Raw genomic sequence first — 26847 nt, 5'->3', positions numbered from 1 at the left:
GATTGATTGATTGATTGGTTGATTGATTGGTTGATTGATTGATTGATTGATTGATTGATTGATTGATTGATTGATTGATTGATTGATTGATTGATTGATTGATTGATTGATTGATTGATTGATTGATTGATTGATTGATTGATTGAATGTTGATAGATTGATAAGCAGCAGGATGAAATCTCGTGAGGTGCAGAACAACCATATGAGTCAAAGGATTCGTTCCAATGCTTATATCAGGGTCTGTCTGTTTGTCTTTTTGTGTCTGTCTGTCTATCTGTCTGTTTGTTTGTCTGTGTGTCTGTTTGTTTGTGTGTCTGTCTCTGTTTGTCTGTTTGTGTTCCTGTCTTTTTGTTTGTATGTTTTTTGTTTGTCGGTGTGCGTCTGTTTGTATGTGTCTTTGTGTATGTCTGCCTATTTGTGTATTTTTCTTTGTGTTTGTCTGTCTGTCTGTCTATTTGTGTCCATTTGTCTGTATGTGTTTTTCTGCTTTTTCTTGTCTATCCGTGTTTTTACCTGTTAGTTTTTCTGTCTGTCTGTGTGTGACTTTGTGTGTTGGTTTGCATTTTTGTCGTTACGATCTTTCGTGTGCTTCTGTTCTCGATCATGTGTATGTGTGTTTTTAGTTGCGTTCCAAATGTTTTGTTTGGCGTTTGTGTGAGTGTGTGTACGTGTGTGTTTTTATGTGTGTTTCTTTACATATTTATTGTGAAGAATTTGTATGCATGCATATGTATTTACATGTGTATGTATGTGTATTTGCCAGTTTGTATGTGTGTGTTTTTGTGTGGTTTGTTTGTTTCTGTGTCTAATGTTTATGTGCTGATATGTTTTTGTATTTTTTTGTATGTTTTCCTTGGGTTTATGCGTATATAGTAGGTTCTTTCAAGTGTTAGCTGGCTTCTAACATTTGATCATGCCGTATCAAATGAATTAAAACCCTTGAATGTTGTATTGAGGACAATTTCAAACATTTGTTTTTCAGCAACCTGCTAATTGCTATGGTGTGTGTGTGTGTGTATGTGTGTGTTATTAAAGTACATAAGTGTGTGTGTGCGTGTGTGTTTGTGTGCTTGTGTATGTGTGTTGTTATTGTATGTGTTAGTATGTGCGATTGTAAAGGTTTCTATGTTTTTTTTGTGGTTCAATTCTTAAAGTACATTATTAAAATTTGTTTATTAACATTCATCACTGTCAGCTTCTGGAGATGCAGAAACGACAGGAGTCGCAACTGCAGCAACCACATCAGCCACATCTTCAACAGCTACCACATCGGCTACAACAACATCAAAAGCAACAAAACTGTCTTGAGGAATTGGATACAGATCTGGCAGACCAATGCTATGTTGATGTTGCAAAACTTGGTTCAATGGCAGGTTTAACAACAACAACAACAACAAGAGGACAGATAAAAACAGCGTCGTCACAAGCATCATCAACAATATCATCCGACCAGTTTCCTTTTCCAACGGCCAACAAAACAACGAAACAACAGATGACACCAACAAACGCAATGTTGCGAAACACATCAGCGACAATGACGTCATCATTCAATCCTCTGACGTCATCTAGAGAGAATATATTTTTGAAGAATTACAAAGAGGATGATGGAGGCGATGATGATGATGATGGGGAGGAGGACTGTTGTGATGACAGGTTCAATTACAATCATGCCTACGATGGTAACAACAGTAGCAGCGCTAGATCGCATCAACAACAACTACAACAACAACAACAACAACAACAACAGCAGCAACAACTTCAACAACAACATCATCATCAACAGCAACAACTAAAGAAAAGTTGCAACAAGATGAAGTTGCCATCAAGCAGGAAAATGAATCAACCTCCTCAGTCAACATTTTCGCATCTGTTGCCGAAATTTCCAACAGCGACATCAACAACAGCAACATCTTCAGCCATGACGTCAACAGCTCACGTGATTCCATCGTCCTCATCTTCTTCTTCTTCATCTCCTGGTCTCTTGAATAATCTCACGCCAGCAACAATCTCAACATCACCTCTCATCTCAACTCAACTCCGTCAACAAAATCGTCAACAACAACTCCAACTAAATTCGCAACATCAGCAAATTGCTGCTGATGACGTGTTGCAGCAGAGTCAACAAAATATTTCAACAAAACCGCAACGAAAACAGCAGAGAAGAAAGCGAACCAGCCAGGACGAGGATGTTGCTGATCCCAACTGCCAACAACAACAACAACCGCATCGTCAGCAACAACAAAATCAACTGCAGTTTGATCAACAGCAACATTTTCTGCAGTACCAACAACAGTTGCAACAACTAGACCACCAACAGTATCAGCAGCAAAATTTACAAGAAAGTCCCCATCTTCAGTCGGTTGTCTATTCAGTAGACACCTCACCAATGCATCCGCAACATCTGCAACTGTCTCACCCATCGACCTACAGATCTTATCATGCTAACAACACCATCCATTATCAACCACAACCCACCACATACATGCAGCACTACCCAATAATGTCTTCCACCCCATTCTACCCACAATCCCCAACCACCCCTGCCAGTACCTACCAACGTAATGCCCAACAATTCTACCCCATCACATCACAAATGTCCTCTCCGCAGAGTTTTGGCTATGTTGCTCAGTTTCCTCAACAGTATCATCAACATCAGCAACAACAGTATCAACATTATCAGCAACATAGTCAACCGCAACATCAACAAAGACAGCGACAACCCACAATACCCCAGGCAAGCGTGAGTGGTGTTGGTAGTGATGTTTTTGACGATGGCGGGGATGGGAAGGTGGAGAGGAAGTTGTTTGTCGATGAGGATGTCGACGATGACGTCATCATCTATCAGTCGTCGTCGCAAAAATGCCAGCAGCAACCACATCAACATCAACAACAACAACAAAACAACAACGATGGCAAAAGTGTTGATCTTCATTTTGAAAATCTCGAAACAGCTCGTAGCAACAACACAACATCGACACCGACGACTACAACGGCAGCAGTGGCAGTAACCACAACAACCACAACGACAATCGTCAAAAAGCCGCTAAACAAGCCACAAGGATTTTTCATCGGGTTTGATGATGGCGGTCATCCGGACAACCCATCACTACTCTTATCGCCACTCTCAAGAAGAAAACATCCTCCCACGCAGTTTTCCAGCCTGGATAAAAAACCGCATGGGAAAAACCGGAATTATGCTGATGAGCAGCAACTATTAGTAGCTACTAACAGTGATGACGAGGTTGCTAAAAACAGCAGCAGCAGCAGTGCTAAAGGAAATAATAATGACAACGATGAGATTGACGTAGGGAAGAAGATGTCTCCAACAACAACAACAACATCATCAACAACAACTGCAACATCGGCAACAACAACCTCAACAAAAACCGTCAACAAGCAACAAACGACCACCAACGGCAATGACGATGATGATGATATGATGCATGTTGGGGAGGGCAATGAGAATGATGGTGGTGATGATAAGGAAAATGATGATGATCAGGTGAGTTGATGTGGCGGTGATGATGCTACACACACACACGCACACACACGCACGCTTGTACGCACGGCACGTGCATTCACACACATACATACATCACACACCATTACATACGCGCGCGCACATACACACACACACGCACGCACACACGTGACAGAATCAACTGTTGATGGATGGACAACAGCAGCAAGAAATAGAGAAGAGGTACATGAAAATTGAAGAGAGATTGAGAAAAAATAAGGAGGAGATGGAGATGAAGAGGATGAAGATGGAAGATGAGGCAAGAATGATGAGAGAAGTTAAGAGGTGGGTTGCCTGTTGGTTGCTCGTTGCTGGTTGCTGGTTGCTTGTCTATTGTACCTTGTCTGGTTGAATGTTGTTTGATGCTGTTTTATTGGTTGGTGGTTGTTGTTTTTGTTGTTGTTTGCTGGTCTGTTGCTTCTTATCTTTAATTCTTCAACTTACATATCCACACCACCAGATTGAAAGATGAAGAAGAACAAAGAAAGAGAGCAGAGGGGAAAGAGAGACGAGAGATGATTTTCGCTATGTACCAGCAGAAGAAGGCAGGGGTCGATGGTTCGAACGCGGGTCTGAGCAGTGGAGCAAATATTGGAGTCACTAATGTGGCTGTCGCTGGTGGTGGCAGTGGTCACTTCGATGGTGACAATAACGTCATTTCTAAGCAACAACAACAACAAAAAGTTCTGACGAGAACAGGCTCGTCAAGAAAACAGCATCAACAACTTCAGCAGCAGCAGCAAACGTTAACGAAACATTCAAGTTTGACGACTTTGAAACAGAACAAAGCTCTGTCGGCGTCTGCGACAACATTAGCAGCCACCACAACAAACACAACGAGATCAACCACCAGTACGCTCAACAAGCAGAAAGTTAAAAAATTTCACAAATCCAACCAACTCAACAACAACAACCAACCACAACAACAACAATCGTCATTTCCATTTGCGAATAAAGTTGCCACAACCAGCAGCAACAACAACCGGAGAAGAGGCAGCAGTAGTAGCAACAGTAGCAACAGTGGCAGCAGTAATCTGAATGTCAAGGGCAGCTTCAGTAATTTGGTCGCCGGTCGTAGCGTCAATACTAACAAGTACCTGAGCGTCTACTCTGGTAAAAATATGGCAGGTGGCTGTGGTAGTGATGTCTGTACCGGCGATGGTGTTGATGGCGAGAATGCTTTCAATCATGGTTGGCTTGATGTTTTGTTGGTGTTTTTGATGTCATTGTAGTTGTTTGTTGATGTTGGTGTTGGTGTTGATGTTGTTGTTGATGTTGTTGTTGGTGTTGATGTTGTTGTTGATGTTGGTGTGTATGTTTTCAGTCATTCTGTTTATTTTTACGTAAACCAGTGTTTCTATGCCTGTGTGTGATTCCAAACATTTCAATGTGAATGTATTATACATCGGTGGTACACACTAAAACGTTTGTATACAAACTTCTGTATACAAACTGTGACATACAAACTTCTGTATGCAAACTTCTTTATACAAATTTGACATACAAACACCTGTATTCAATTTTCGCCATACAAACTTTCACGTACAACCGTCTGTATGATGCAGATATGGTGGGCAGCAATTTCAACATTGCTCAGGATGTCGATGCCCAATCAACTCCGTCCTCTTATAATGGTTTGTTTGTGTTTGTTTGTGTTTGTTCATGTTTGTTCATGTTTGTTCATGTTTATTCATGTTTGTTTGTGTTTGTTCGTATATGTTCATCATCATCATTGACGTCATCGTCATTATGATCACGTGATTAGGTCCCAAACTGTTCGTGAAACCAAGCAGCAAATCGAACAGGCACTTGATTGAAAATGCCTTGAGTCACTGCTGCCTTGCCGGAACTGTCAATCAAGATAATAAGGCTAAAGTGCTAGAGGTTGGTTGGCTGGCTGGTTGGTTGGCTGGTTGGTTGGTTGGTCGGCTGGCTGGTTGGTTGGCTGGTTGGTTTGTAGATTAGTTGGTTGGCTGATTGGTTGGTTGGTTGGTTGGTAGGCTGGCTGGCTGGTTGGTTGGTTGGTTGGTTCGTTGATTAGTTGCTTGAACGTTGTGACTGACATTCAATTATGATGAAACATCCTCCAACTCACGACACCCACCCCAACGCGTGCAGGTCCTGCAGAGGTCAGAGAGCAAACATTTTGTCGTGTTGTTCAGGGACGTGGGCATGCAGTACCGGGGGCTCTACGCCTACAGCACCACCGCCTCCAATGGCGGGGCAGATGGGGATGAGATCGTTAAGTTGCACGGTGTCGGCCCCAAAATCGTCACCTCTAAACTGATTGAAAAGTTTTTCAAGTTGGTTGATTGATTTAAATGGTTGGATGAGTAGATCGATGAATGAATGGACGGATGGATGAATGAATGGATTGATGGATGAATGAATGGATTGATGGATGAATGAATGGATTGGACACACACACACACAACATCACAGGTATATACACAACACACACACACACGCAATATACTCCAAACACGCGCGCAAATTTGACACACACGACAGATACAACTCCGGGTCAAAGACCTTCTCGGAAGTGACGTCAACGAAGCATCTGTCGGCCACCATCGACGGCATCACTCTGCACGGGTCCGTGTGGCAGAAGGGGAGGCAGGCAGGGACAGTCACTGCCGCGGGTCTCATGTTTGGTTCCAAAAAGAACCTCATGGGGTGATGATGACATTAGGTGATGGGGGTTGTTTCGTTGTTGTTGGGTGATTGATTTTGACCTGATAATCTTCAGAGAGTTTATGTGTTCTCATCTGAATGAGTGATTAAACATTGTCAGTTATAAAGATAGAGACTCTGACTGAAATGACGAAGATTAATAATAAAGATAGTTAAAACGTGTTAGCAGATAATTCATACGATAACGAAACGAAACGAAACGTAACGAATTCACATAACTTAATTGCATTCATTTCATATTGATGCATTACTGGACTTTTTTTTTTCTATCACGATTTAAATAGCTCTTACCCACCGATTTCTAACATAATGAACTACCACAAAGTGCTTTCTAGCGATTGAATCAGTCCTTTCATTCATTTGTTCGTTCACATTATTGGTTATATTGCTATATATCACAAACTTGACTTAATATGTGTTTTTATATATCTTATACATGTTTATATATATATGTATGTGTGTATATATATATATATATATAATATATATATATATATATATATATACACATTGATTTAATTTGTAGGTTTTGGTTAAGTGTGTACATTTCGTTCGTATATTTTTTTTCATACATGTGTATCAAATTTTTTAAAATAAATATTTATTTATTTTGGAGTTGAAATTGTCGTGATTATTTATAATGATGGTGATGATGATGATGATGACGGGCTAATGATGATGATGGTGGTGGTGTCAGTATTGATCATTATTGCCTCGATGCTAATGATGATGAAAGTGATGATAATGATAGCAGTTATGATGATGGTGATGATTATGATATTGTTGATGTGCAGTATTAATTTTTTTTCATTAATTTTATTTTATGTTTTTTTGGGCCTTCTGAAATATATGTGGGTTTTGTGTGTATGTTATGTGATATATAGTGTATAGAGTGAATGTACGTCTGTGTATGTGTGTTTGTGTATGCGTGTCTGTGTGTATGCGTGTCTGTGTGTGTGTATGCGTGTCTGTGTCTGCATATGTGTGTTTGTGTGTGTGTATGCGTGTGTGTGTCTGTGTGTATGTGTATGCTTATTTGTCTCAGTTTTTACTCGTTTTATTTATCATTTTTACTAACTCTTAATTTATTCGTTTATATTTTGATGCCTTAGATCAATCCCCATGCACTTCACTATATTTACTTTGATTTTACTCGAATGCGATTTTCAATTTTGTTGAAAGATTTTTTTTCTAGTATCAATTAATTATAAGCTTCGTGTGTGTGTGTGTGCGTGTTTGTGTGTGCGTGTTTGTGTGTGTGTGTTGTACGTGTGGACACTTTACAAATGTAGGTGTGTATGTGTAAGCTTCATAGGAGCATATATCAGCTTTTTAGTTATATAGATAATAGATAATAATATGATATATATATATATGTTTATATGTAGATATGTTTATATATATATATATATATATATATATATACGCTTATATGTATACATATATACGAAACGAAACGAATAAAGGTTCGTTTCGTTTCGTTTCGTTTGATTTGTTGGAGTTGCTCCGAATATTTGGCCTGGTTGATAATTCGGTCAAAGTTTGACAACCGTCATCACTTTTTTGATTAAAGAGCATTTAATCGCTGATTGTTGTGAGCGAAAAATTTATTTGGGATGGTTAAATTGAAACATTTAAATATAGACAAGGGGTTGAATATTAGTATCTCGATGAAGAATTGTTGAGTTGAATGGACGTGAATCGTCTGCTGTTTTAATTTGTCAATGAATTGTTTCTCATTTTAAAAAATAATTTTTTTTAAGAATTGTGGGTTTTTCTTATTTGTTCTTTGGCTTCGGTCAACTTTGGCTGAATTCACTAACTATTCGGCGCATCTCAGCTGTGTGAGCGTTCGAGAAGATGATTAGTGCATGCATGGGTGGGAGAAATGGGCCTCTAGAAGTTGTAGGCTTATGATAAGATGATGCAAATGTATGAAAAAAGTATGAAAAAAGCTGTGTCGCAGATATTTTTTAGGTGGGGTCTTTCATCTCCGAGACGTTTTGCCTGTGAGTAAATTTCTCGTTTGTGGTTGGTTGGTCGGTGTGCTGGTTTATTTATCAGGTGAGTAGTACTGGTTATGTTTTAGTTATGCGTTCGTGTATAGATTACATTCAATTTTAAAATCAACCATTGGCCCAATCATTTGATTGATCAACCATATTTGCCCAATCATTCATTTGATATTGTTTATTTATTTATTCGTTCAATCAATCATTCGTCCATTCATTCATTCACATTCATTCATTCATTCATTCATTCTATCGTTTGTATCCATCCATTTTTAATGAATGTATGTTTTCAGTTGTAATTTTTTGGTGCCGAGTTTATTTTATTATTTTCAATAATTTTCTAAAATTGTTATCACCATTATCACCATTTTTTAAAATGCTGATGCCATTTGTTAGAAGAAGGTATCTACTACTACTACTACTACTACTACTTCTACTACTATTACAATAATAATAATAAGAAGAAGATGATGATGATGATATTAATGGTACTACTTTACTACTACTAATAAAGTGATATTAATAATAATATGAACATTTTAAATATTTTTAATAATAACAATGTTATTTTAATAAATAGTAATAATATGAGTATGGTCGATATTCAATGTCAGTATATTTATTTTCCATTGAGATCAAATTTTGAACATCCATTCGAATAAAGATGGCAACAACTGTTTTTGAAATTTATTTTTTTTAAATTTAACGATCCCATGTTTATAAAATTATAATGAAGATATAAGTATGATAAATAAATAGGTGTGGTAGAAATCTATTTGTATGTGTGTGTGCGTGCGTGTGTGTGTGTTAGTTTAGATCTTCTGTGTTGGGCACGTTGTCCTCCAATCTCATGTGTGCAATTTTACGGTGGCATCTCATGTGGAAGTGGAACCGATCAAGCCTACGCATGTGGCGGCGATATGTGGTCCTAGTTTCGCATCCAAACATCAGTAAAGATGACACGACTGCTCTGTAAACAGCAACCTTGGGGCACAGATATATACCATGTTTGTTCTGCAGCCGTCTGTTCAGTTTTCCAAATGCATCCCCTGCCCTAGCTAACCTTGCAGTGACCGTCGTCTATAGTAAAAGTGTTTGACAGATAACAACCACGGTAGCAAAATCTGCCCATAGAGTTAGAACGTCATCTGCCATCACGTCGGCCGCTGCCTCTGGAGACACAGGATACGATTGACATAAGGCTTCTGTCATTTTCAGACTAACTATGAGTCAGAATCTTTTGGCATTGTCGTGAAAACGATTGAACAGCGGCTGGACTTCCTGAGGCGAATGTGCAACCGGAGCACTGCCATCAGCAAAGAGAAGGTGGCTGTCAAAGTTTTTGCCTTTGCCAGCAAGCGTCTGATTTTAAAGACGTCATCATCGGTGCGATAACAAATTGGAACACCCGCATTGCAACTCTGAAAAGCGACCCGTAAGTATAATTTTATAAACATCGGCATTGAAGCCTTTATACTCTAGGCCCAGTTTTGTTCGGCTGGTCATGTCTTTTGATTGCCGGACTCATAAATCTCAAAACAAGTGTTTTTCGCACAGCTGGCCACTGGAAGTCGTCTCGCAAGCGGCGCAGTGCGGTCATACAGGACAACCTGAAGAAATGTGGACTCAATCGAGGCTCCTTTTGCCATGATGCTCTTCGATGTGGATAAGGAAATGCAAGTCTGCGGTCGATGGATTAGAAAGACCTCGAATCGCTGCACTTGAGGATAAAAGAAAACGCGACGTCCAAAGCAGCAGTGGCACGGGAGCGTGTGTCTGTCAGTCCTTTTCACGGGAATGCCTGTCGAGAATTTGACTCTTTGCTCGCGTGATGGCCCACCGATGACAAAATCCGTCGTACCGATGGTGCACTCCATGTGTATGTTTGTTTAAGAGTTGGTGTGTGTGCAGTTCAATTTTTGAGCAAGTTATCGAACTTTTATCGCGTGAATCAATCATGTTAATAAAATTTTTTGTAAAACTATGAATGAAAAAATTTCGTATAATTATGTTGTACTTCGAGTCAACGTCATCGCTTATAATAAACAATCCTCTTTGAATTTTCTCATAAATATAATTTTTTCAAATTAGTTTCTGTTTGAAATTCTAAAATGAAACTAAGCATTGGCGGGAATGTCTGCAATGTAATTTCTGAAATGATAGTGCTCTTTTTGGCTTTCGATTTGCCTGCATCGTTAAGCGAAAGTAAGACTTTTTAATTATTTTTAATTGATTTGAATTGTTGAAATTGAGATTTTAAATCGTAAAAAATCGAAATTAATGAACACTCATAAATACTTGTTCATTATTGGGTTGTATAATGCAACTATCACATATATGTAAGCATTTTAAATCTCAGTGGAAGACGTATAGCGTATTTTTTTTGTCATTTTATCAATCGACCAACCATTTAAGATTAAAATTTTGAATTAGTAGAATTTGAATTCTATGAGTTATTAGAGTGATAGTGAGTAACAAAACCACTCATCTAAACAATCCATCTCATGTCAATCAAACAGTACCGGTGAAGATTAAAAGTTCGGAGAATGACAACAGCACCGGAAGAACCGGCTCCAACAAAAACAGCAACTTCAGCAGCACGGACTACAAGCTCATGATGTTCCTGGACCCACCAAGTCCCTACAGACCCTTTCAGGATATTAACGTCACCTGTCTGAAAGTTTTTAACGCCAGCGAGAAGCAGACAGACAAGAGGTTGTACTTGTTTCATCTGATGGAGTTCGATCCAGATCCGGTCTTATACAACCTCAGCATCTCCTTTTCCAATCTTTCAGTGGATTCTATCTTGATTGTCAGCTCATTTTTCTACGTCTCGTTTTTATTTAATTATTTTATATTTCTTTATTAATTCAGTTATTATTTAAACTATTAAATAATAAAATATATCTACATTCATTGTATCGTGATTGATTTTCATCAAAGTTTGCGAATCATTTTTGTTGAACGGGTATTTTTAATGTTATTTAAATACCTAGAAATTGAATTTTCTTTCGCTAATTAACTAATTAATAAAATCTCGAAGTTCTAATTAGAAAATGGTATCAATTTTTAACCATCTTTATAACTAATTGACAAATTATTATTTCCATAACTTTAAAATTCCATGTTCATTATATAATTTTATAAAATCAAAATTGCAATTTTAAACGTTTCACGAAGACACTGTATGAGAAAGTCCAGATCGAGCAAAATAGTTCAGCCTTGATCTGTTCGTCCTCTGGGAACATCAGTGATCCAACGAACGGTGGCCTATTTCATTCCATCCAAATTACTTTTATCAATAAATTTCTATTTCACATTTTCACAAATACTGATACCGACCAGGAAGTTGGTATCAGTGTTTGCTTATAAAAAAGAATGTTTATAAAAAAGTTGTCTATAAAAAAGTAGCGTTTTTTAAGTTTTTGATCTATTTTGTCACAAGACAAACTGTCACAAATTTCTAACCCCTTCCACTTAAAGCATTTCACGATTTTTTGATGTCACATAGGAAAAAAATGATTTCTCTAAAATGGAACTTCTAGTATTATTTAATTATATAAATTATTAAATTACATAAAAATCCAAATTTAATTCGCCAATTTATTATTTAATAAACTTTGGAAAATTTTTATTAACAAAACGGTAAATTTTTATTCATTTCGATTATTTCAGTCTATTATCGACTCGGCCTACACGATGCCCTGACCGAGGGCAGTGAGAAGATGTCAAAGGTCAAGGTTCTTGTGTTCATCATGCTTGGACTGACCACCTTCATAGTCGGCCTATTCGTCATCGTCACCCTGTTCAAGAGGAAGAGAACCAATTACAGTTATTTGGCGTATTTGTAGAAATCTTTATTACATTAAATTTACCCTAAATTTTTCTTATTAGCAAATTTCTTATATATATATAATTATATATATATTTATTTATAGTACCTTTCAATGCTAATTAAATCATTTATAGTGTTAAATAAGTTTTTAGTGTAACAAAATATAGTTGGTTATGATAGGTAATGTAATTTGGTGTACTCAACTCTAAAGAATATTTATTTACGTTAATTATATACACTAATTAAAATTAGGAAGAGCAATTTACATGAAATCATTTGATGTTGGGTACAACTTATTAATGAAAAAAATAGATAAATAAATTGTAATGATAACTTGTTCAAAATATGAACACACCCCAAACCAACCAATCGTCACACCAACCAACCGACCAACCAACCAACCAACCGACACACCAACTAACCGACCAACCAACCAACCGACACACCAACTAACCAACCAACCAACCGACACTCCAACTAACCAAACAACCAACCAATTCCAACAACAGGACAGACCCCGTGGAATCCATCGACATTCAGGATAAGTGATGAAGATTTGAGATGAGTTATGATGATGCAGATGGCGATAACAATTGTTTGAATTTTTATTAAATTGACAATGCCATTTTTTTACAGCGTAACAACTTCCATTTTGTTAAATCATATCTTGACACCTGCAAATTTGTTTCAAGATTTTAAACAAAAAAAAAGTAAATGATTAATTAATCTCTTAATGTTTGATAACACCATTCACAAGATGCTCATTAGTGTTTCTTTACCAAATTTGTTGAATTCTTTGAGGGCAGTTTTAAACCTTGTAAGGAATTGAAATTTCGTTTGAAAAGTTTGAATAAAATTATTGAAACAATGAGCCCCAGAGCAAACTAAACACTCAACGTAACGGTTGTTATTAACTATTGAGCGTGATTTTATAACAATGCAAATGCTAGCTCTATCAATCAATCAATCAATCAATTAGCTTATAAAGCGCTATTTCCGCGATGTTCAACAGCGCTCCTCAATGAATTTTGAAAACAGATGGGTCTTGAGATCCGCTCTGAACTTCGCAAGTGATGGAGAAGTAGTCAGAGAAGTAGGTAGAGAGTTCCAGAGAAAAGGACCAGAAAAAGCAAAAGCAGATTTGGCAAAAGAGTGTTTAACACGAGTTAAGAAAAAGCGAGAAGAAGACGATCGTAAACCGGGGCTCTATAGCTCAATTTCTTCACAGAAGATATGTATGTAATTTTCAATCATGATATGAGGCCACATGACTTCACGATATGATAATTCAGTGCTTGAACAGAAAAGTATAAGGAGCCTTGCAGAAAAATTGGGCTATACGTAATTTCATTAAATTTGTTAATATAAACTTGTATATGAAAGTAAAAAAGTTGAAAAATGTTGCTTATCGACACAACAGAAACAAATAAAACAAACAATGAAAAAATCAAAACGCATTAACTTTATGTATAATAGTTGTATGATACTAACATCAGCACATGATAGTCAAGAAACAAAATTAAAACAAATAAAAAGCACATCCCTACAAAGTCAAATCTTATTGGCCAGCAAGAAGTATAAATAAAAAGATCGCTCCTAACTTGGCCTCTTTTTCTCGGGTCCGGTGTTCCGGCCGTCGATATACTTCGTGTTGAACGTCGTTGGCGGCCGACTCGTTCCTAACCCTACACCTCAAAATACGCTTTCTCACTGAACGTTGTGCATGTTTTCCTACGTATTACTTTCATTCGCAACGCAGATGGCATTTCACAAGTAAAAAAAGAATCAACTTCACCGGATTCCGAGAAAGGGGCGCCATTTACATTTCGACCGTCGATTGCTTGCTAGTCCTTTCGGGCGGCTGCTCGTTTGATGCTTTCCTTGTGGCTCGTCCATGGAGAAAGTTCGCGGTAGTCGTTCGTGGGGCCCTGACGCAACTTGACGCTAGTTGGAATGCAGAACAAATCTCCGGGGCTTGTTAAGTTAACATTTAACAATGTTAAGTTAACCAACCTCCTCTCCAGATTGGGTTGAGGTGGAAACCCTGGCGTACATTTATATTTTAGCATAACATTTTTTGATTTTTTAGTTGCTTTTTTCATTTGGCTGCTTCATTTTATTTGTCAGCAGTGTTCGGCAGTGATTATGAATTTGCTGTCAAGCGTGCGTGCGCGCTATTAACTTTCTGCCTCACCGATGATGAATTATTTCATTTGTGTTTCTATATTTCCTATTTTGTAAATGTTTTTTTTTATTGAAATTAGTTTGTAACTATTCTTCAAGAAAATATTTTGCTGTGTTTCGAAAAATCTCTGCTTTCTATGTCTTGCTGTAACTGCCTTTCAAAAATTTCTATTCAAGTGCATCCTACCTCTGGTCACATGGCTGGCCCTAACTCGTTTCAACGCAGCAGAACCAGCTTTAAAAATATGAGAATATATTTAACTAGTAAGAGCAATTATTTCAAAACATCTGTTTGTAGAACTGCATTCGACCTAACTGTATGAAGCTTATATTTGGATGTTGAAGCAATACTTTTGAGCACACGAGTTTTGATTTGTAGATTAGTGAATAACGGAAGGATCTACAAGAAATTTATCATATAAAATATGGCAATTTATTGAATAATATAAATTTGAGTAACAAAGCTTCATAAATGTTTAAATGAATAATTCCAAACATGTAAAATTGCACGATAAACATTAATGGCAGAAAATTTTTAAAAATGCAAACACTGCAAATGAAAAATAATTTGAAATTTATAAGTTTTAGATGATTTTAAAAGTTGACGGCTTGTAAAGTTTGTGTACAAAAATATTGAAGTCAGTAATAATGTGACTGAATAAATGAATATATATGTATATATATATATATATAATTAAATTTAAAGACATATGATTGCATTCTTAGACTAGATGGTTGGCTTTTGTTAAATTGAAATGTCTTAAACATGTATGGAGTGTGTGTGTGAAATTCGCCGCGTGACAAACAAGCAAAATAATTAAACAAAGTGCATTTATAATACATTACTTTCAGACTAAATAGATGAACGTGACGAAAGAACATTCAAACTAGCACAGTTCAGTTACTAATACTAGCCAATAATATAATTCAATGAGAGTTGATTATATATGTATTTTAACATTGTATAACATAAAGATGAAAATAATTTTTACTGTGAAAAAAGAACATGAACAATGAAACGTCTGAATTTAAAAAATAAGTAGTCGAAAAGCTGATTTACAACAAGTTGTAAATATGTTGGTACGTGGGCCGGCAATGAAAATTCTACTTCTGATCCAGTTCTAATCTGCCGACCAACAACAAAAAAACATAATTATTAATTAAATTATAATAAAATAAACATAATTACTGATTAAATTATAATAAAAAACATGATTATTAATTAAACTATTAATTAGGTTAATAATATAATTAGTTATAATATTATTGATAATAATTAATTACGTGATGTTCATTGTGGTTTAGTTGCAATGAACTGAAAATAACGAACAAACAAAGGCAATGATGAACAAACAGACATGAACGTTTTAAACAGAACAAACAAACGAACATCACCAAACTACTACCACTACCTCATTCACACACACAAACAAACAAACAAACAAATGGATGAACCGAAGATGAACCAACAAACAGATGATGAAAGAACAAAGAATCTAAATAAATTAGTAAGAACAAGAATGAAGCGAGATGGCACATCGCATACAATTGCAAAAAATACAAGAATGGCAGCGAAAGATAACAAATGTACACAACTTAAATGTACATCATGCTAATGTGGAGTACACGCAATGATAATGACGCAACAATACTACCTCATCATCATCATCATCATCCATTGACATTGACACACGAAGATGATGGTGATGACTTTTTCATCATCTCTGCCTGCATCCTGGTGATCATTTCTTGCATCCTCTTCAGCTGAGTATTTGTATGTGTGTGTGTGTGTGTGTGTGTGTGTGTGTTTGTGTGTGTGTGTGGGTGTGTGCGCGCGCGCGTCAATCATGTAATCAATCAACTTGTCAATCATTCAATCAAAAAGCCTCCCACTTACCAATCAATCAAAAAGCGAACTAATCAATAAATCAATAATTATCAATAATTATCAATAAATCTATCTATCTATCTATCTATCTATCTATCTATCTATCTATCTATCAATCTATCTATCTATCCATCCATCCATCCATCCATCCATTCATCTATCTACTTATCAATCACTCAATCAATCCACCCATCAGCCAACCTACCAATCAGTCATTCAATCAAACAATCAACCAAACCTCTGCTTCTTTTTCCATCAGCATTCTTTCTTTCTCACTCAGTTTATCATCCTTATCAGATGCTATCATCCTCGATTGTCTGTTTCATAATCATCATCACATCACCATCATCATCATCACATCATTATCATCATAATCATCACATCATTGTCATCATAATCATCATCATCACATCACCATCATACTCATCATTATCATCACATCATCATCATCAACATCACATCATCATTATTATTATTATTATTAGTAGTAGTAGTAGTAATAGTACTCGAATAGGTTTAATTTCCTTCTATGAAATAATAATTACTATGATAATAATGATATTAATGATGATGATGATGATGACAATGGGAAGAACAATAATAATAATAATAAAAATATTGAGAATAATAATAATAATAATAACCTAATCCTAGGAACTGATCCATCAGCCTGTGAGATCTTCTGCGACCTGAAGTTCTCGTAGTGGACTTCCTGGGTCACTTCTTGAAGGTCTTGCATGTGGGCGCTAATCAGGGATGTGTATGTGGAGGGGGGGATCCAATGATTATGGTGATGATATTTAAAGGTAGTGATGATGATGCTTTATGGTGGTGATGATGATGTTTTATGGTGGTGACGTTGATGGTGACAATAATGATGTTTTAAGGTGATGATGATGATGATGGTAATGATGATAATGGTCACAGCAACAAAACATATGGGGTCCAATGATGATGATGGTGATTTTTTAAGACAGTGATGATGATGATGATGATAGTGATGATGATAATAATGGTGGTGGTGATCATGATAATGATAGTGGTGATGATGATGATGATGGCAATGGTCGTCACAACACACAAACAAACAAACAGCAGAGTACCGATCAACCAAATGCTCTAACTTACATCAACATAGTCCTCAGTTTTATGAAATCGCAATGCTCAGGGTTCTCCACCTCGACCACGCCCCACGGGTACATGCGACCTCTGACCTTTCGTGACCTCACCTCCAACATCACGTTCGAACCTATTACTGCGAAAGGCACAGCTTCCTGGGTGGGGTTGATAATGTCGTTGTCGCGTTGTTGGACATCTTATTAAGCCTTTAATTAATTATCTCATTAACCCTTTAATTAATCATCTTATTAACTCTTCAATAAATCATCTCATTAATCCTTTTAATTGGTAATTGAAGTAATTAACTAGTTAGCTTATTCATGGCTAGACTGATGAATGAATTGTCAATTCGATGAAGAAGAAACAATAACAGCTGGCACAGTGGACGATCACTCACTCACTCACTCACTCACTCACTCACTCACTCACTCACTCACTCACTCACTCACTCACTCACTCACTCAAACTCAATCAATCAATCAATCAATCCTTCCCTCACTAACTCACTCACACTCAGCTAATCAACCACCCGACCAACCAACCGACCAATCAGACTAGCCGACCAACCAACCAATCAGACCAGCCGACCAACCAACCAACCAGCCAATCAGACCAGCCGACTGACCTTCAACTGCTTACACTGCAGTTTATAATCCTCGTCCTCATCGTCATCACAGTCCGGCAGAGTGTATATCTGGATCTGATGCTTCTTTATCTCCTCCATCACCTGGACATAATAATAATAATAATAAGAAGAAGAAGAAAAAGAAGAAGAACAATAATGATACAAATAATAAGAACAATAATCTGTAAAAATTTTAATCTGTTATTTCGTTAATAAATTTAAAAAAAAAATACAAAAAATAATATTTATCAAATAGTGGAAAAAATAATTCATTGGCGCGGAACACCTTGGCCTTAAGAGTCAGAAGTTCACTTTTGGTGAGCGTGTCAGCCTTAGCGATGACAGGAACGATGTTGACCTTGTGGTCAATGGCCTTCATGAACTGCAGGTCCAGCGGCTTCAATCTGTCGTTGTTATTAATATTTTTATTATTTTATGCTGTTATAAAATGTTATAATGTTATTACTGTTATTATCATTATTATTATTATTATTATCATCATCATCATTATTATTGTTATTGTTATTATGCACTGAACTGCATTATGAACAGCGGGTCCAGCGGCATCAATCTGTCCTTGTTGATTATTATTATTATTTGTATGCTGTTATAAAATGTTATAATGTTATTATTTTTATCATCATTATTATCATCATCATTATTATTATTGTTATTATTATGCACTGAACTGCATTATGAACTGCAGGTCTTCAATCTGTCGTTCATTGTTATCAAACTTTTTTAATATTATTTTTATTATTGTTCTTTTTGTGTTATAAAATGTTATGCTATATTATTATTATTATTTTTATTATTTTTATTATTATCTTTATTTTATTAATGTTAATTTTATTATAAATACTATTATTATTAATTTTATTGCTTTTTTTAAATTGTCAAGTATATTTAATTATCTTATTGACTTTCTTATTAAGATGTTTCTTACACACACACATACACACACACACATACACACGCGCGCGCGCTCACACACACACAAACACACCACACACAAACAAACACACATACACAAACACACACACACACGTACATACACACACACACTTAATAATTAATTCACAAAGTCATGTGAAAACAATTAGGAATTCTTTTATATGGACCAAAGAAACTTTTGTTAATCTTAAAAATTCAGCAAGAGTAGGTAGAGTAATTAGATATACAAATCAAACATTTACTACAAGTAACGACATAAAAATGAAGCAAACCAACAAACTAAACAAACAAACAAATGTTAACACACACACACACACACACACACACACACACACACACACACACCTATGCACAGTACCAAGAAGCAGAGACTAACCCATGTCCAATAGGATTGATAAAATAGAAGCAGCAGTGAACCCTGGTGTCTTGGATGTGTCGCCTGTTCAGCCCACTTTCATCCAGAAGGAACTTCTCATACTGGCAGTCCACGTAGTTGATGATGGTCTCGAAGCTGTGAAGTGTGTGTATAAGTGTTGGTTCTGGTGTTCAGTTGTGTGTTTCGGCTGTGTAAAATCATTCATTCAGCCAGCCAACAAGCTACTCAAATAGCAATGCAATCAGTCAATAAGAGAATCAATCAACCAACTAACCAACCAACCAATCAACCAACTAACCAACCAACCAACCAACCAATCAACCAACTAACCCAGCCAACCAACCAATCAACCAACTAACAAACCAACCAACCAACCAACCAACCAACCAATCAACCAACCAACCAACCAGTTATTAGCATTGATAGGATCGGAGTACCCGGGAGTATCAACGACTGTCAACCTCAGTTTCACCCCTCTCTCCTCAATCTCTACTGTAGAAGCTTCGATGTTTACTGTGCTTACGGCTTTTTCTGTGGTTGTATGGGCGTGCGTGTGTGTGTGTGTGGGTGTGTGTGTGCGTATGTGTGTGTGTGTGTGGATGTGTGTGCGTGTGGCTATGTATCTGTAGTTGCGCGTGGTGTGTGCGTGTGGCTATGTATCTATAGTTGCTTGTGTATGTGTGAGTGTAGTGTGTGAGTGAGAGAGAGAGAGAGAGAGAGAGAGAGAAAGAGAGATTTTCACTATCTCTATAAATGTATAAGTGTGTTGTGTGTGTGTGTGTGTGTGTGTGTGTGTGTGTGTGTGTGTGTGTGTGTGTGTGTGTGTGTGTGTGGTGAGATCATTTTATATGTAATAAGATTAGGTTAGTTGTATGGGGCTGCATCATCTGACCTTGAGCACTGGGTATGACCCTGTGAGGGTAAAGGTCAGTGAGAAAAAGGCTGTTGATGACCGTTGACTTTCCGAGGCCTGATTCACCTGGACAAATTTTGAATTTAAGCAGCATTTTATAACCTTTTGAATAAATAATAAAATTTAAAAAAATAATAGAAAACAATTAAACCGTCAAAATCAGAATTATTATTTTTATTATTATTCTTTAAAAATCCAGAAACTGTTACGACATGCAAGGCACATTAGTCTAAAATGATAATGGAAAATAAGTAACGGAGTAAGAATGTTTAAGGATGAAATGCATGGATTATGAAAGGATGGTTTACAAAGAGAAGTTTTTAAATTAAATAATTAATTAATTAAGTTAAGTGATCGTTAATGAAAAAGAATAGACAAAATTGAACAAATGACAAATATTTACAGAGTGTTAATATATTTAAGGTGTCATAAGATAAAGGTCTTAGTGGATGGAGTGCATAAAAAGCATCAAAAGAAACCAACCAACCAACAACCATCAGAGTGAACTCAAAACCCTTCTTGACTGACTTCCTGTGGACCTGGTTGGGCAGGTTGGCGAACCCCACACAGTCCGTCGCCTCGTTGGAGGTTAACTGGCAAAATTAAATAACATAAAATGTATTAAATTATTTCAAATGATGAAGTTGGCTGATGAATTGTTCTAATCTGATGGGAGAAAGAGCTATTTTGCTAATGGTGTGAATGAATTTAGAACAAAAATTGGCGTCTTTAATTTTGAACAATCAACTTTGAAGTGTGATTGGAAGAAGGATTTTGATTGATTGGAAATGTTTATAAGGTCCGTTTCAATAATTTATTTAATTTTTTTTTCATATACACTGAATTTTGGACCAAAAATGAGTTTTTTTTTTTCATAATTAATTGATTCTATAATTATATCTATCTTCCTTCAATTGTTTTCTAATACTTTTGGCAAAATATTTTCATACACTATAAAAGCAAGCCAAAGATAGGATTTATTACAAATTACAATTAACAAAATAAATTACAAAATATAAAATAGACCCATCAACATTTAATTTACAGTCAAGTAAAATCTAGTACAAGATAATAGTTTAAAGTTTGCTAATTTAAGCTTCAATAGTCTGAAAAATATTTTTTAGCCATCAGGGAATTTACCATGTGTGATTTAAAATTGGACATTCTCGTCATCTGTATGTCTCAAATCAAACAGGATTGTTTCACTCTGTGTGTGACAGTGTAGTTCTGCTAAAGAGCTAAAGAAAAAAACTCATACAGAAGTTCAGAGTATTAAAAAATGTTGGCTAGTTTTCTCATTTATCTGTTAATGTGACATTTATATGACAAAGTAAAATTATTTTTATACAGGGCACAAACTACAAAGTGTTTTTGACTCTCTATTTAATTTATGATTTAATTTAATCAAATATATCAGCAACTATTTGCAACCTATTGTTTTTTTATTCATAGTGCAATTGATGCAATAAATTTTTGTGATCAGAAAAAAAATAATTTCCCCCGTATGATCTACTGATTAGTAATCAGCAATTAAAACATGGAATCAGGGTTTACCACATCATATTAAAATTTTTAATTGTCATAAAATAAATAAGTCTGTGATGTTTATTGAAACTTTTAAATAAAACTGCATACACACATATTTTGAAGTTTGCAAACAAATACAACAAATTCTCCCTAAAGGCCAAAAAAATATAAGACAGAAATAAAACATGAAGCCTTTCTGATAAAAATCAATTAATAACATATTCAGAAAGAAAAAAGATGGAAGCTAGCAGGAATAAGTAAGTGAACGTTAAATAAAAATCATACATACAAACCGACAAACAAATAGCCAGCACCCAGCAATCATCCCAGGCCCCAACAAACCTGTCTGTGTTCGGAAGACATTGTCTTATTTTATTTCCGTGTAAAAAAAAAACTTCGTTTGTAGCAGGCACTACTGACGAAAAGTGAACCAGCAGAAATTAGTCATACAGAGAAAAGTAAACTTATTAAGAAATGTGCAGTTTTAATTCAATTTTGTAATAAGTGTGTCAAGGGGAGGCCTATTTACCAGCATACAACACCTTCTTATGGATTGAAGCAGGGATATGCAAAGAACCTCAATTTTTTCAACTTTTAATTATTTTCAGTAATGTCTCCCCTTGCTCCAAACCACATAACTAGAATAATAGGACTAATCGATCAATTCGATCTATCGGTCGGGCTATTTGTCGTGCTTGGATTGTTGGCTTACGAAATTGCATGGATTTTAACGAGCAAGCTAAATGAAATATTTACTTGATTTAATATGCTAAAAACATTGTAGTAATTCTATTTAATTTTAATAATGATTAATAGAATTATGTATTATTAAATTATTTTTGTTAATTTGAATATAAAAATTGCTTTTGGTCCGGTGAAATCCGGTGGCTTACTGAAGCCGAAGGTTGGCTTAGTAGGATTGAACTATAGTCATCCTTTTTTTTTACACTATTCGATCATGTTAAAAATTGGTTTGCTTATAAAATAAACGGCCTAAATAAATCAAAATTGTTATTTGAACAACTATCTTCATTATATTCAATGAATATTTTACATTCTGCTGGTGCTCATAAGAAACTGGCTGCTGAAATCATACGTTGGCTTACAGCAGTGGCTTACAGGGTTTCATAGAACTCTTACGATAGCACTTTTTTGTACATAAAATGCTTTAAATAAATCAATATATATTTTTTCTCATGTATACAATACTATGAGATAAATCAATCAAACAATCAGTCAGTCGGTCGGTCAGTCAGCCAGCCAGCCAGTCTGTCAGTCAATCAATCAACCACCGATCAATCAACCGATCAATCAATCAACTAAATTGAATGAACCAAATAAACCAAAATAAAAACAAAAATAAATAAAAAAAATTAGCAAGGCCTGTTTAAACTCGAACAAACAGTCAACCGTACAGATCTACAAAGAATTTCGAGATTTTAGTAAAGAAAGAAAAACACAGTAGTTGCTTTTATTTGAATTCATTCAAAAATGAAAAGTGACGGTTAATTAAAATTTTAAAATGTCAATTTTTTTTAAATTCGTATTTTAAATAAACAAATATAACAAAATATCGACCGATAAAAATAATTATCCATTATTATTATTATCATACACACTCCTTAGAAGTTCTCGAAGGATAATAAACCACGTAACATGAACATTTAGTAAGAACAGTTCACAACATATCATAATGACTAAATCAACATACTAAACAGAAATAATTTATACATGCATATATACAAAGTAAATCAAGAAATATTCAAAAATTATATAACCAATTTAAAAAAAAAACTAGAAACCAGTCAACATTTAATGAATAAATAAATAGACATTATTAAAAAGATTGTTCAAAAAGGTACAATTTAAGGCGACGACGAGAATGAAATGTAGTTTGTTTTGTTGGTGTGGTGTTGTGAAGCGAAAACAAACACATCACACAAAACTAGTAAGAAGTCGCAAGAATAATAGTCAGTCACCTACCTATAATAAAATTACTCAGGGCCCTAGCTTACTTATAAACATTGACTCAACTCACTTACCTAAAAATTTGTATTTCTCGTTTTAGATGTTTCAAATATTTTATTTAACATATTTTAGCGTTTTTATTTTACTTGAAGCTTTTTAAATAACGTTAAGCCCTAGCCTACTAACAATTGTTTAACTCATCTCAGTCCCTAACTTACCTATGAATTAAATTAAAGCCCGGTTCACGGTAAAGAAAATATAAAGTTGAAGAGAAACATAGCAACAACGACACCGAATGAATGGATGTTGTGTATGTATGTGTTGTATTGATGTGTGTGTATGTAAATGTGCGGGCGCGCACTCTCCAGAAACTTCACTCACTACAGACGAACCTCCATTGCACCGACTATCATCTGACACGCATCGATGGAATGAATTTGACCGGATACTGAAAAATAAATTGAAAAAAAAAATTCACTAAAATAAAAAACAAGCAATTGGAAAAAATAGGCAACTTATCTTTTTGAGATAACACTCAATCTTTGTTCAAATTCGAGTACTTTCAAAAGTACAATGAGACAAAAACAAATTTACCTTTAACATTATCTTCGATTTGTCATCGGAACGGTCATCATGAGACCACCATCTGAAACGTGCTGACGCCCACCACAGCCCACCTGTCATCATTCTGTAGACAAGTTTTTATTAATTACCGAAGTAGTAAATCAAGAAACAAAGAAACGAACGAATAAATGATTAACTGAATGATTGAACGATTGGTTGAATGAATAAATTAACTAATTAATTAATCAACCAATGATTTAATGAATGAATAGAATGAATCAATGAATAAATTAACTGAGGAATAATTTGAAAGATAGTGATAAAATGAATGAATGAATGAGAAAAATAAAAAAATGAAACTAAATCATACTTCAAAAACCGTCGTTGTTGTTATCTTCGAATTGTCATCGGAACGATCATCATGAGACCTCCATCTGAAACGTGCTGATGCCCACCACAGCCCACCTCTCATCATTCTGTAGACATTTTTTAATAGCGTATTAGTAAATCAAGGAACAAAGGAACGATCGAATAAATGATTAACTGAATGATTGAATAATTGGCTGAATGAATGAGTGAATGAATGAATTAATTTATAAATCAATGATTCAATTAATAAACAGAATGAATTAACGAATCAATTAATAAAAGAATAATTTAAAAGGTTGAGTGATAAAATGAACGAATGAGAAAAATAAAAAACGAAACTAAACCTTACTTCAAAAATCGTCGTTACTGTACTTTCCATTGCACCGACCACCACCATCTGGTCGGCACACAAAATACCATCCGAACTTCAGAGTGTTAGTCGAACAGCCAACGAGCTGATTCTTCCTACACCACCATCATCATATGTAAATCATCATGAGACCACCATCTAAAACGTGCTGACTCCCACCACTGCCCACCTCTCATCATTCTGTAAACAAAATTTTTTTATTTGCGTAGTAGTAAATGAATGTTAGAATCTTAGAAGCAAAAAAAATTAAATTATAAAATGAAAATAATGTCAAATAAATAAAATTTTTAAAATAATAAAGTAAGTAAAATGAAAAAAAAACTTACCGTCGTCCATTCGACAAAGGCAGAATGTTGAATGCGGTCCGGTTCCTACGTTGTCCTCCAAAACTGGTGCCAGTCCTCCTCGAGGTTGTTGTTGAAAGACAGCCCGTGTTGATGGAGACAGATAGAGAAAGAGTAGATTCTCATCAGAAAGCTTAGCGGTGCCTGCATCTCAAATTGCTTAATAAAAATAATCCTATTCAATTACCTATTCAATTACCTTAACTAATCTATATTATATTGTTAATGGTACGATAGTCGAAAGTCCCCTTTCATTCTTCCTCCTTGCACAGAGGTTCACCGACAGCCAGGGCACCAGATAGAAAACCATTGCCGTGCGGATAGTATACTATTGCCGTGCGGATAGTAAACCATTTGCCGTCCGGAAGCCGTGCGGGTAGTAGACTATGGCCGTGCCGCATGGTAAATCATTACTGTGCAGATAGTAAACCATTGCCGTCCGGATAGTAAACCATTGCCGGTACACCACTGGCCACCAAGACTTACCTCTGACAACAGACTTCGAAATTCAGAGTCTATCGGCTATCGTACCCTCAACTTACCTATTCATTACGATTAAGCCCTAGCTTACCTAAAATTACAAAAAAACTCAAGAGCCCAATTCATTTGCCAATCGGCACCCACCCCACCACCTACGTAATGCCTTGGGCTCCAACTTAGTAATAATATAAAACTTAAACCCTAAATCTATTAATGAGTGTGTGTTACAACGTAGCCTTAACTTACCTATTCATTACATTATGGCCCTAGCTTACCTAAAATTACAAAACTCAAGAGCCCAATTCATTGGCCTTTCGGCACCCACCCCACCACCTACGTAATGCCTTGGGCTCCAACCTAATAATAATAATGTAAAACTTAATAACTAACTTACCTCTCAATACACTTACAGCGTTTATTTAATTTAAATTACAAGATTGTTCCTAGAATTAAATTATTGCTTTTAACTACCTATGAAATTAAATTACTCTCAACCTTAGTAATAATAAATTAGAATGTGTAATGAAAATAAAATAACGCTCAAATACTAAAATGTGTTTATGTATGTATTTGTGTGTGTGTGTGTATAATACGCTGATGCGTGTAATGTGGGTGCGAGAAAAAATAGAAGAGAAAAACTTACGCTACTTACCTATTCAACTACATTAGTGTTGGATGCTTCCTATCTATCCTACCTACAATTAAAATTATGCCTATCTAACCTACCTATATAGCTACTTAATGTAATTGTGTGTATGTGCGTGTGCGTGTGAGCATTCTTACTTAATGTTAAATTACAGAGAAAAACAGAGAAAAAAGAATAAAACGTATCCCAGCCAGGCGTATCTTCTTTGCCACTGAATGAACGAACGTAGCCTGACATCTTCCACGATGAATTCCTTTGGAAGCTTCAACCTGAATAAAATGGATGAAATGGAAAAATCTTTTTTATTTGACTAATTTAAATGAAAATAGAAAAACGAGCCGCGGTGAAACCCGTCGGTAAAGCCAGCCAACTGGCAAAAAAAAGAACCGCAAAGAAACCGTAAAACGTACCCCAGCAGGGCGTGCATTCTTTGCCACCGAATGAACGAACGTAGCGTGA

General features: G+C 35.7%; 4 protein-coding genes across 4 annotated transcripts in view; 3 read left to right on the top strand and 1 right to left on the bottom strand.

Moving 5' to 3' along the window:
- HELRODRAFT_192138 (hypothetical protein) overlaps window positions 1-6376 on the top strand; it is a gene marked incomplete at its 5' end in the record, with an annotated part of 13692 nt that extends 7316 nt beyond the window's left edge. The window contains 8 exons of the mRNA XM_009020656.1: window positions 1196-1373; window positions 1493-3502; window positions 3657-3805; window positions 3981-4372; window positions 5086-5154; window positions 5286-5404; window positions 5639-5823; window positions 6032-6376. Coding sequence (XP_009018904.1) covers window positions 1196-1373; window positions 1493-3502; window positions 3657-3805; window positions 3981-4372; window positions 5086-5154; window positions 5286-5404; window positions 5639-5823; window positions 6032-6200 — 3271 coding nt within the window. The 3' untranslated portion in view covers window positions 6201-6376. The remainder of the gene's footprint in view (window positions 1-1195; window positions 1374-1492; window positions 3503-3656; window positions 3806-3980; window positions 4373-5085; window positions 5155-5285; window positions 5405-5638; window positions 5824-6031) is intronic.
- A 3961-nt stretch (window positions 6377-10337) lies between these two features.
- On the top strand, window positions 10338-12077 carry HELRODRAFT_174109 (hypothetical protein; the record flags this gene model as incomplete). The annotated part of the gene is made up of 5 exons (XM_009020655.1): window positions 10338-10431; window positions 10746-11038; window positions 11407-11491; window positions 11572-11574; window positions 11902-12077. 5 exons carry the CDS (start codon window positions 10338-10340, stop codon window positions 12075-12077), a joined length of 651 nt encoding a protein of 216 aa, XP_009018903.1.
- A 1005-nt stretch (window positions 12078-13082) lies between these two features.
- HELRODRAFT_174108 (hypothetical protein) lies at window positions 13083-14043 on the top strand (the record flags this gene model as incomplete). The annotated part of the gene is made up of 2 exons (XM_009020654.1): window positions 13083-13300; window positions 13821-14043. The coding sequence occupies 2 exons, from the start codon at window positions 13083-13085 to the stop codon at window positions 14041-14043; spliced, it is 441 nt and encodes a 146-aa protein (XP_009018902.1).
- A 438-nt stretch (window positions 14044-14481) lies between these two features.
- Window positions 14482-22090, bottom strand: HELRODRAFT_185674 (hypothetical protein). The gene is made up of 12 exons (XM_009020653.1): window positions 21990-22090; window positions 20608-20713; window positions 20100-20186; window positions 19615-19738; window positions 19208-19342; window positions 18164-18281; window positions 17878-17979; window positions 17262-17407; window positions 16778-16879; window positions 16374-16450; window positions 15894-16011; window positions 14482-15369 (listed from the first exon to the last, which is right to left on the bottom strand). Exons 1-11 carry the CDS (start codon window positions 22008-22010, stop codon window positions 15917-15919), a joined length of 1113 nt encoding a protein of 370 aa, XP_009018901.1. The 5' UTR covers window positions 22011-22090; the 3' UTR covers window positions 14482-15369; window positions 15894-15916.
- Between the last annotated feature and the right edge of the window lie 4757 nt (window positions 22091-26847).

The sequence above is a fragment of the Helobdella robusta genome, assembly GCF_000326865.2.
Source record: "Helobdella robusta unplaced genomic scaffold HELROscaffold_28, whole genome shotgun sequence".
In the NCBI taxonomy this organism is placed as follows: Eukaryota; Metazoa; Annelida; class Clitellata; order Rhynchobdellida; family Glossiphoniidae; genus Helobdella; species Helobdella robusta.
The sequence above is the reverse complement of the archived record's forward strand: the minus strand, read 5'-3'. Positions and strand labels throughout refer to the sequence as shown.

Coding starts and splice junctions, on each gene's coding strand:
- HELRODRAFT_185674 (XM_009020653.1), bottom strand. CDS start 22,010: ATGTCTTCCGAACACAGACAG. Junction 20,714..21,989: donor TGTCTTCCGAACACAGACAG/GTTTGTTGGGGC, acceptor TAATTTTGCCAG/TTAACCTCCAACGAGGCGAC. Junction 16,880..17,261: donor AAACTGAGGACTATGTTGAT/GTAAGTTAGAGC, acceptor ATCCCTGATTAG/CGCCCACATGCAAGACCTTC.